This window comes from Lycorma delicatula, chromosome 5 (assembly GCF_047948215.1).
Source record: "Lycorma delicatula isolate Av1 chromosome 5, ASM4794821v1, whole genome shotgun sequence".
In the NCBI taxonomy this organism is placed as follows: domain Eukaryota; kingdom Metazoa; phylum Arthropoda; class Insecta; order Hemiptera; family Fulgoridae; genus Lycorma; species Lycorma delicatula.
In genome coordinates this window covers 39531046-39543100 of record NC_134459.1, presented here as the reverse complement: position 1 = coordinate 39543100, position 12055 = coordinate 39531046, and the positions used below count along the sequence as shown (strand labels likewise).

At 30.3% G+C, this 12055-nt stretch overlaps 1 protein-coding gene across 1 annotated transcript in view; it reads left to right on the top strand.

The window, feature by feature from the left end:
• The window catches only part of PolE1 (DNA polymerase epsilon catalytic subunit 1), a 136597-nt gene that overhangs the window by 32326 nt on the left and 92216 nt on the right, over positions 1-12055 (top strand). Inside the window, exons 9-10 of the mRNA XM_075365929.1 lie at positions 6591-6803; positions 7745-7940. Coding sequence (XP_075222044.1) covers positions 6591-6803; positions 7745-7940 — 409 coding nt within the window. The remainder of the gene's footprint in view (positions 1-6590; positions 6804-7744; positions 7941-12055) is intronic.

Here is a 12055-nt window from a genome sequence, read left to right as displayed (position 1 = left end):
GTTTATTTATATGTGTTACATTATATGTTATCCAAATATCAAGACGACAAGATATTAAATAACCATTAAATAAGTAACAAGGCGTTGTTTCAATTCTTCACCTATGCATCTACAGTTCATACTCTCTCTAAAACCTACCACAATAGTTTTATGGTCCTCCACATCGCATCGGATCTAACAGCCATTAATATATAATTTTGAAAAAAAAAATTAAATAAAAAATGACTTGAAATAACAAAAATTCAGTTGGAAATGTTAAAAGAAATTATAGGAAAAACGGCATAACAGATGTCCAATGAAAAACCAGAATTTGTGACGAATATTAAAAGTAAACTGAAATCTGTAAAAAAATGATTACGGTAAAATTAAAATAATTGAAAAAAGTATCGGAGAAAAATCACTCTCCTCTTTTTTCCCCTTCCCCGAGCCTGACCCACAATTAAGTATAATTCACCCAAGAGGCGTGTCCAATAATCTAACGGGCCTCCCCCTCTACCGGCTTTACATCAGGCATGATAGGTCAACCTGCCAGTCGGATCTTCTATTTATGCTTGCCTCAAGCCTCTGATGCAGGATGCCAGGTCCAGCTATACTAAACCTAGTTCCTACCTCATGTAGGAACTAGGTTTAAGACAGAGAAGCCGGGTCTCGGTCTTAATTCTGCCTTGTCTCAAGCGGGGAACCCCGAAAATAAAGTTCCCCACCGGGTTTATGGTCTTTAAATGCCTTTGCCTCAAATGAGGAGTACTCAGAGAGAGTGCTCCCCACCGGAACTACGGTCTTAATTCCCCCCTGAAGATGTCAGGTCCTGTTATTCGAGTTTCCTACTTGAAGTCCCCAGCTGTTCTTCGGAACTGACATACCAAGAAAAAACGCTCGGGAATAATTTAACTCAAAATGCATATTGAGAAATAAAAAATTCTTTTCTTCTAACGCAAAATATAGACATTATAATACAATCTAGAATGCTTATATGTTGCAGAAATGATGGTAACATTCAATGAAACGAGAATGTAAGTAATTATTACAAAATAAGGAAACGTTTTAATAATGTTATTAAAACCTTAATTTAAAAATAATCAAACTAATAAAAGATCATATAAAGAAATTTATCAAAATTTAAAAAAAAAAAATAAAGAACTACATAACAAAAAGAGGATTAGCTTTTGACGGGCGTTTAAAAAGAATAAAGGACAACAGATAACAAAAATTAATCTTTGATTATCATTTAAATTTAAAAAATATATATATAATAAAATAAGTAGTTTCAAGAAATCAAAAAATATTTAATGGAATTAAGGAAGAAGAAATTTGGGTGTGAAATATTTCCAGGAATAAAATAAAAAAATAGTTTTCAGAAAAAAACAGCAGGAAAAAGCGGAAAAGAATTTTTTTCAAAAGAGTGCAACAAAGTTAATCAAATGTAAGTGTACTGGTAGAAGAGGAAAGAAAATGAAACGTAAAATTGTTTTTTTTTTTCATGCATAGATGGACTGAATGAAATAATACGTATATGTAACATTTTTCTACGATTTTTTAAAATATTAATATCACAAACAATTTACCACGACATATTACAATAATTTAACAATGCATAGCTTTCTCAAAATAATAAAATAAACGCAAGTAAACCCATATAATGTTTTATATACCAAGAGGTTTCTTTAAAGTTGTCGCAAACAACTTGTGAAGCTTAACAAATCGCTAAATTGCCTATATTTATTAAATAGTATAAAAGCACTGGCTTTATCTTAAGTAATCTGTTCTTTATGATTGTTGTAATGAAGTTTTAATATATTGTTAGATTGTTGATTTTGGTCATGGGTTTCCCTAATTTTAAACAATTTTCCAATTTTTGAATTAATTTACCAATATTATTTTTTCTATTTGTATCATAAATAAAAATGTAAAATAATTTAAGATTATATAAAAATAAAAAGAAGCCTATTTTTGTGCTAAATAAATGGAAATAGTTTATACGTCTTAAAGAATAAACTGTGCATATATTACTTCAGAGTGTCAATTTTATTTAGTTTTCACAGAGCTACTGAGTTACATCATATATTGTTTTTTCTAATAAACGGCAGCTTAGTGAAATTTTTTCTAATATTATTTTTAATGAAAATTGTTTTTGTTAAGATTTAAAAGCTGAGAGAATTCCACAAAAAGGATACGAATATATAAGTGATGAATTCATGATCTACCTCAGTTTTCAGTGACAATTCATAAGTGCGAACCAACTTGTCTCATAATTTTAACAATATTAATCGTGTGATAGATGCCGGTACGAATTACTTAAGTGAACTTTAATAAATTCTCAAAATAATATATATGCAAGAATTTTTATAATGCACAATGCAGTTGCGGTTATTAGGGCATGAATTCCATTTATAATGAACACAAAATGGGATGCATGCTAGAATGTAATACTAGTGAATCATACTGTAACTTTAAAAATAAATAATTTAAAAAAAAACATTTGTGCTTTTAAACCCGTAAAACTAAATATTTATTAAAGAAAAATAATACTTGTTTTTAATTTAATATCTTGTTTAATACAACCAGTTTTGGCTACATTCATGTTTTTAGGTAATATTTATGCTTCCATTAAATTGCTTATGACCTATTATATCGTAAAATTTATAAGACAGACAAATAAGTTAAAAAGCGTAATATTTAAGGCATATATAATCCAAAAAATTAATGACAAATTTTCTGGCACAAAACTTGCATATTCGATTATTAATTTACAATTTTCATGTTTATTTATTTTTAAACATAGAACTTTTATTACTGTATTACAAAAATATGATAATAAACATTTTTTAAAGATGCATTTTTTTAAAGAAAATACGAGTAGATAAATGTAGGTAAGCATATTTTCTTTCCCGTTTGAAGTAATCATAACATCAATCGCAAAAGGTAAATAACTAATTTTATTTTATAAAAAGGGGGTTTTAAAACAAATTATAGCATTTAACTTAAATAAAAACCATTTAATGTTGTTAATAAAAACTAAAGAAAGCAAAATAGACCTTATTAATCTTATATAATTTATATTCTGAAAGTTATCATACAAAACATAAAACAACTTTCTTAAACTACAATACCAGCCGGCCTCTGTGGCGCGAGTGGTAGCGTCTTCCCCTTTCATCCAGTGGTCCCGGGTTCGAATCCCGGTCAGGCATGGCATTTTCACACACGCTACAAATCATTCATGTCATCCTGTGAAGTAATACCTAACAGTGGACCTGGAGATTAACTACCATAAGGAGTGTTCCGGGACATATTTAGGGATATAATTTAAAAAAATCTTGATTCCATGTAAAAGGATTCTTTCCCTTTGTTTTCGATGGTAAAAAAGTGGACTGCTGAATTTAAACATTATACATCTGTGTGAGATAACTGCTGTAACTGATCAAATTGTTATAGAAATCCTCATTGTCTTATTAAATGAACATCAACTGAAGGGATGCAAACTTGGTGACATCACAAACATTTCAATAGATTGTGTCCAGTACATTCTACATGATGTTTTGGGTATGAAAAAGCATTCTGCTTGATGGGTGTTGTGATCTTAATAGTAACTAACAAGTGATAAAATTAAAAATTTTAAAACTCATGAAGCCATTTTGAAGAAGCATGTCTACTGCAGCGCCCCCTGCCAGCTTATAACCGTAAAACTAGTCTAAGAACCTGCTCTGAGGTGATACTTATGTAATGCAAAAAAACCGCATCAAAATCAGTCCAGTAGTTTTTGAGGAAAATGAAACAGACACACACACATAGCCTCTTACTCCAAATGCATATACCATCTCGTTTCTGTCGTGGGTAAAAATCGATTTGACTGAACACTTCCCGAATATGTTTAGACTTATTTAAATTCAATTCTGCTGAGTTTCTTTATTGTATTATAACAGTGAATTTACCATTACATGCCAAAGACCAAACGCTGGGTGAGAGCAGGTGAAAGTGTGCCAAAGAAAGTGAGAATGATTCCATATGCAGGCAAAGTCATGGTTATTGTTTTTTATTGTTTTTTCACACTTATGGTGTGATGTTAATAGGGTTGCTGAAAAAAGGCAGACCATCACTGGGCAGTATTACACCTCACTCCCAAAATGATGGAGGGCTGCTATTTATGTTAAACTTCCACATCTGGCCAAAAAAAGTGTTCTTTCATTACAATAATGCACCTACATTCCCGTCTTTGGTTGTTACTGCAAAACTTCTTGACCTAGACTTTGAAGTGCTTTCACATACACCGATCAGCTCCCAGTGATTACTTCCTCTTCCCAAACTAAAGAAATGTTTCAATGGATGAAGATTCACTTCAAATGATAAGGTCAAAGCTGAGACAACCATTTATTCTAGAGAGTTGAACAAATCTCATAACTGAGGATGTTAAAAAGTTGGAAAGTTGTTGGTCTAAGTGTATCGAATTGTAAGATGATTATGTCAAAAAATAAAATTTCTGAAAAATCTTGTGTTTTCTTTATCAGGCCGAGAACTTTCTGAACAGCCTTCATAGTTTAGGTTAGGTTAATTTATCAAACATCATTCATATTTATATAGCATGATTTATATTTCAAGTTACATCATCAGCTAAAGATAAAATGCGGAACTGATAGAATTGCCCTGTATAACAGCAGACAAGCTACAAAGTAACTTTTTTTTTTAATTGTAATTTTCTTACTGCACTACTTCAGTTGTGTTAGTGAGAAATAAACGCTTTATTTGTATTCTTTATGTGTATCTTAATTGTTACATAATCAAGCAGTGGGCATATTAACTTAATAATTTTACTATAATAAACAGGTAACATGCCATGAATTGCAGCAGGACATTTAATTTTTGTTGTACATATTTGTATGTTTCTTCTTTTGAACTAATTCCACTTTATTTTTATTTATGGTAACCTGTATGTTTATGTGTAGTTAAAATCTGTGATCGATGTGGGTATCATATACATGTTTCAGATGCACTATTGTGAAATTATATAATTTTTTATTTATTTCTGGTGTCTTATTTTTTTTATATAAAAAATACAAAATTTTGTAAGAACTGCAGTAGCATCACAGTATGACTTATGGGTTTTTCTAATTTCTGATTGTGATTTTTAATAATGGGTGAGTTCTTTGAAAAGTTATTCCCCTTACTGTGAATACTAACGTGTTAAAATTCTTTCTAAAAACATACTTATTTTTAAAAATAAATTAATTTATTGTGCAAATTATATTCATAAATAAATAAAAAAGAACTAAAATAAAATATAATTCTGTTATTTAGGCCTTTAAATTGTTAATTAATTAATTACCTGTGATTCTTTTATAGATATTCATGAAATCATGTTTTATTATTCATTTTTACGTTTGACTCTTAAATTATATTCATTTCAAATTTTGGGGGCAATAACAGAGGGGAAGGAAGCTAAAAATATCTAAATAATACTTAGGTAATTAAACAAACCTCTTTGCTTTTTTTTTTTGAAGCATATTCATTTTTTACATGTGAAATATACACTTTCCCTACTCCCTGTATTAAAATAGAACTTTAGATTCATAAAAGAATAAATTAAAATTAAAAATCATTTTTTTCTTCCTTTAGAATTTAGATAAATGAATTATGCTTGTTCTTCAGCATTATCCCCTCCTATTTCAATGTATTTAATCCACTTTTAACAAGTTTTTTAATTCCTTCTTTTTAAGAAACATTTTGAGTAGTTAAAAGTCGATTTTGTAACCACTTCAATGACCCCCTTCCCGAGAACAAATGATTCCATCACAACTCTTTTCTTGGTGGGCTAAAAAAAGTGAAAACCACTTGGAACCAGGTCAGGAATGTGTGGTGGACAGTCCAACAGCTCAAAACATAAGATCTTGAAGGCAAAGTATTGTTTTGTTGTATGAGGTCAAATGTCTTAAAGCAAAGTCACACCTTTTGAAAGTTTACAATGTCTTTTGGTATTGACTTTTGTCTTCAGTTATTGTGGTAGTTCATAATAGTTTTCACTATGCACTACTGAATTGTTTGCTTCAATATCGTCATTATTCTTTGAAGTGGAGGCCTACCTTTTCATTGTTCATCACAGAGGGGAAATCCTATCTTTCTTAAAGTGCTCAATCAATTCATAGATCTTCCTTTACTAGAACATATCTCTGCATATTGCTGCTGCATTCTACATATAATTTCTGCTACTCCCCTTCCAAGTTGAGAAAACAAGCCACTGCTCACAATTCTTTCATGTTGTAATCTGACAAAGGAACGCTCATTTTAAATTAGCTTTTAAACACAACCATAAACATCTAGCAGTGGAACAATACTTCCAATGAATAAAATAAGTGAGGTTATGATTTATAGTTAGATAAATAATAACAGTGCTGCGAGAAATGTGATTAGAAGGGAAATAAAAATTTGACTTTATTTTTTGACTCTCCCCACATTTCCACTGGAGACCAAAATTTGTACAAATCACAATGTAATTTGTTTACATTAACAAAGAGAATATATCTTTCAATAAAATATTTATATGTATTAGAATGTTGTTTTAATTACTTTTTGATGACCTTATTTGTTATTTGTCATTACAGGTTTTACGTAAGGGTTCAGGTACATTATGTGAGGCCTTGCTCATGGTTGAAGCCTACCATGTAAATATTATATTTCCTAATAAGCAGGTATCTGAATTGAACAAAATGACTCCTAATGGTCATATACTTGATCAAGAAACATATGTCGGTGGTCATGTTGAAGCATTGGAATCGGGTGTATTTCGTGCTGATATACCTTGTCGTTTTAGAATGGTTAGTTATATTTATTTTATTTAATCGTTTGTTTTAAAGTTATTCTTTGAACCAAAAAGGCTATATTTGTAAAAGTATGAGTCAAGAATCTGATAATTGAACAATAGCACCTACAAGAGGTATGTTGGTGCCAAGCAATTAAATCAATTGGTTGATTATTATTAATTGTTTAATTATGTTAATGTTACTAGTATATGTTATTTCCAGTTGTGTTAACTAAAGTAGTCGAGTAAGAATTATTTTTCTTAAATTATATGTATTTTTTGTGTATTGTGTTTATAAATTGCTTATGTCATTTTTTCATTTTTGTTATCAAGACAAAATTTGATAAGATTATCTGATCTATAAATTTATAACATGAAGCTGACTATTGTTTGATCCATTTACAGATTCTACTTAATTGAAATCTTTTTTTGTTAAATATTTAACTCCTTAAATATTTTTTTAAAATTTTTATTCATGTAATCTATTGTACTTTATTTATTGTTGTATAATTTACTATGCTTGCAATAATTATTTTTTTGAAACAAAGCCGTTGCATATTTAAAACAAAATAACTCTTTCATGAGAAAAAAAAACTTATGCAATTTTTTTAGACTTTCTCTGAAAGTATACAAAACCAAATGTGTAGATTATTAGTTCAGTAACATACCAAGAGATTGCAACATAAATTAATAACTTAAGCTGAATTAACCCTCATTAATGCATAGTTATAAGCATAATTTTTAACTATGCTTATGTACTATTATTTCTCTTAGTGACAATGTTATGAAATAAATCAGTTGTATATGAACTAGTGTTCTATATTTCTTATGGAAACTAGTACTTTATTTAGTTCCAAGTGTAGTTCACCCTTTCTAAAGTTTTATTAGGATTTTTAAACATTTTTTGTGAGAATTATATTTCAGTTTTTCCAAGAGGTTTTTAATTTTATCTTTTAGGTTCCTGAAGCCTTTAATATGCTAATAGACAGTGTAGAAAATGCTTTGAAACATGCTATTGTAGAAGAGGAGAAAATTCCAATCGATACTGTTACAAATTTTGATGAAATAGCTTCTGAAGTTAAAAGTAAATTGGCCGAATTGAGGGATACACCTTTGCGAATGGAAAATCCTATTATATATCATTTAGATGTTGGTAAGATATTTTATATTCCGTTCTCTCTAGGCAAATACATATCTTTATAATAAACCATTTATTTCATATTTATACAAAAATTATTGTGATATTTCCCTTTTATGACTTGTTTATTATGTCATGAAATCTTTAATTACATCTATTTTTTGAATTGCATTTTTCTTATTTATTTTTTTTTTTACATTTTGTTCTTTTTCCCGTATGTATTTATTATATCTTATTTTTTATTACTTTTTTTTAACAAAGTTGTAATATAAGCAAATATTGCAATATCTATTCTATAGAGAGCCACATTAGATTACTCATCTATGATTTGCTATACTACTGAATCATTTCCCCATTATTTATTACCATACTATCATCAAACTTTCTGATGAGGCAGGACAGATGTAAATCATCTCCATTTCACGTTATATGTTAATGTATCCTCTAGATGGTGCCAAAGACTTGTAGAAAATGACAATAAACCTGTGCCCAGGTATCAGTCTAGAAATCAATGCATGTGCAGTTTAAATAAAGCTATGACCTCATTTAATGTATCGGTTCCCTGCATAATCATTGAAGTTGAGCACTCATTCAAATGAGTTTCATTGCATGCTACTTCAGCCCCACTTAAAAAAAAGATATACAGAACAAGTTATCCCTCGCTAACAGTTTTAAGGCTCTAAGCTGGTTAACATCCAGTAGATAAATAGAAAGTATAAAAAAACTTTTATTCTGCACAAGATATAAAAATAACTCACAAGATATTGGTTTTTCTTATTTACTCACTTGTTAGTTGTAAAAGAGCAGACTGTTTGGTACTGAGTTCAACATTTTTAATTGTTTGGTATGAAAAATATACTTTCTTATGCAGTTGGAGCCTGGTAAGATTGAATAATAACTGCAATCCTACCTAGTTTACTTATTTATTGAAACAAGTGACTATTGAAATATTTTTTAGTTCTGAGATTAATTAGATTTTTTTTAATGATAAATTTTGCTATTTGCAGAAGGTTTTAATCAAATTTTGTTTATTATATTTTGAACATTAATTCTCTAGTATCAAAATGGGTATTTTTTTTCATGTTAAAAATAATAAATCCCTCAGTGATTTGTGTTAAATTAGTTCTGTTATTTTTTTGTTGAATTTTATTAATTCTTATTTGAATGAAATTTATAACTTATTTTTAGGTGATGTTTTACTTATTTTATGAGGCAATTGAAATTTAATGCACAGTGGAACAAAATGTTGCACAAAGTGACAAGTACCATCTTATAAGTGACAAGTTCCATTTGCCACCTTATAGTTTCATTTTCCCTACAACATTGATTCCCAAAGTGGTCCAGGTGGACCCCAAGGGGTCCACGGGAGACTTGACGGGGTCTACGTTGGTGTGACAAAAAATGGGGGTTCACAATCCATAAGCGGGGGTCCACGAAAATTCATCTGGTTTCGATAGTGAAGAACTAAAATGTTGGCTTGACTTTGCGTATCAATCTAGGCAGATAATGTTTTGAGAAGCTCAGCGATTGTTACTTGTAAAAACTTGCATATTCCATATTCAGTACAACGAATGTGTCGAGACTTGCAAAGCGCCGCCGCCGTCCGCAACACTTGTTCAGATGTGCAAAGGAACGAAATACGACTTGTGGTGTGTGTGCTAGCAATCTTGCATGAACTTGTTTGATTCTTCACTAATATAAATACGATTGCCAAGGATAAACGTTACTCATTTTTTTCCGGAATTTCGAAAAGAAAAGTAAAGTGAATAGATGTTAGCGTTTGCCAGTGTCGGAAAAAGTAGTAAGTACTTACCTGCTTTTTTGTTATACGTACTTTTATTTTATTTATTGTTTATTTATTTATTTGACAATTTATTGTACATGTCAGTAAACAAAAAATGCACAATTACAAAAAATATGTAGGTACAAAAGGCGAGGCTTATTCCTAAAAGAAATCTCTTCTGTTTAAGGATTTATTAATTTTTGGTCTAAATTTTTTTCATATATATAAAAAAACTATTGGAATCGACTTAAAAACTGATCCTGAACATACCATTTCCCAGTTGTAACCCTTATTCTGTAACACGTATATTTTCATAAATTGTACCTGTCTTTACATACTCGTAACGTGCATCAAAGTAATAAATAAATGATTAAAATCACAGAGTTGTGATATCAAAATATTGGTTATTTAAAAGTATTTTCTATAGAATTTACAGAAATATAATTAATGAAAAAATGTTTTACATCGCATTAAAATCGGTTCAGCCATTTTCATAAAACTTTATTATGGATCTTACCGATTTATTGATTTTAATAATTAGAATCACTTTGCCGCTGGTACTTTATTTCATTGCAATAATTAATTAATCCTATTCTGTTAAAATAGTCATATCCTGTTAAGTAAGACCGCCTTGAGATTACTAAAACAAAGTTTTTTTTTATTTACCGGTAGGTAACTGATACGAAACATGACTGAATCTAAGAAGAAATGTCGACTGTACAGTGTAGATTATTTAAAATTTGAATTTCTTCCATCATGTAGGCAATCAAGCGATTGCCTACATGCCTTTTGTGCAGCAAAATTTTGAGCAATGACTCTATGAAACCATCGAAGCTTGAAGATCATCTAAGAAGGTGTCATCCTGATAAAATAGGTAAAGATTTGAAATATTTTCAAACATTGAAGGAAAATTATGAAAAGAGACCTACCGACAATATGTTTCCTTCAACGTCTGAAAGTAACGATGATGGCTTGCGGGCATCATACAATATTTCATTACTTATAGCGAAATTTGGAAAACCGCACACCATTGGAGAAAAGTTAATTTTACCCACTGTTGAAGAGGTTTTAAAAACTGTTCTACACAAATCTCCATTTGACATACTCAAAAGAATTCCTTTGAGTAACAACACTATACAAAGACGTATTGATGAAATGAGCACTGATATTGAAAGTTTCTTGTGTAATTATCTGCAAACAACTCATTTTTCTATTCAACTGGATGAGTCAACTTTACCTGGTAATGAAGCATTATTATTGGCATATGTTCGATTTGTTATGGACGAAGAAATTCATGAAGAGCTACTATTCGCAAAAACTATGGAGACGGACACTAAAGGTGAATCAATATTTAATGTCCTGAGTGATTTTTTTAACGAAAAATCAATTCCATTCACAAATGTCATTTCCGTGGGAACAGATGGAGCTCCTGCCATAGTCGGGCGATATCGTGGGTTTATAAGCCATCTTAAAAAAATTATACCAGAGGTAACTGCAATTCACCGACACCTAGTAGCGAAGAATCTGAGTTATAGATTGCACCAATCGCTTGTAATTAAAGCTGTTAACAAGATAAGAAGCAATGCATTGAATACGCGTTTATTTGCCCAATTGTGCGATGAAAATGATGAAGACTTCCAACGATTGCTCTTACATACTGAAGTACGCTGGTTGTCGAAAGGTGCATGTTTAACAAGATTTTACTCACTTTTTGAATCAGTTTTAGAGTTTCTGGAAGGTAAAGATTCAGATTTAAAAGAAAACCTGATCACTTTGAAAGCTGACATCGCGTATTTGACAGATTTGTTTAAAAAAGTTAATGACATTAACTTACAAGGGGACAGTCTCAATTTAATAAAAACAAACGGTGTAATTTCAGCATTTCTTGGAAAATTGAAATTTATGAAGCAAAATATTAGTCGGCGCGTATTTTCCCAGTTTTCAAACTTGTTACAGGTAGAATGGCTTGATGAGGATATTCAGACATATGTTCAACATTTAATTGCCCTGCATGATGACTTTAAAATCAGATTTGAAGATATTCTGACGATGGATATACCACCATGGATCATAAATCCATTTGATGAAACGGAAGTGGAGAATGTGATATTACAAGAGAAGCTACTCGAGCTTAGCACTAATGAGGAGCTGAAGGTGAAATTTAAAAGAGGGTATCAAACATTTTGGCTGCTGGCAGAAATACCAGAAAAATATCCTGGACTGTGGGGAATTGTGAGAAAGCTTTTGATAGTGTTTCCCTCGTCATATCTTGTCGAAAAAAGTTTTAGTGTCGTTACAAACCTTTTATCAAAAAAAAAAGGAGCAGATTCAATATCACAGAATGGAG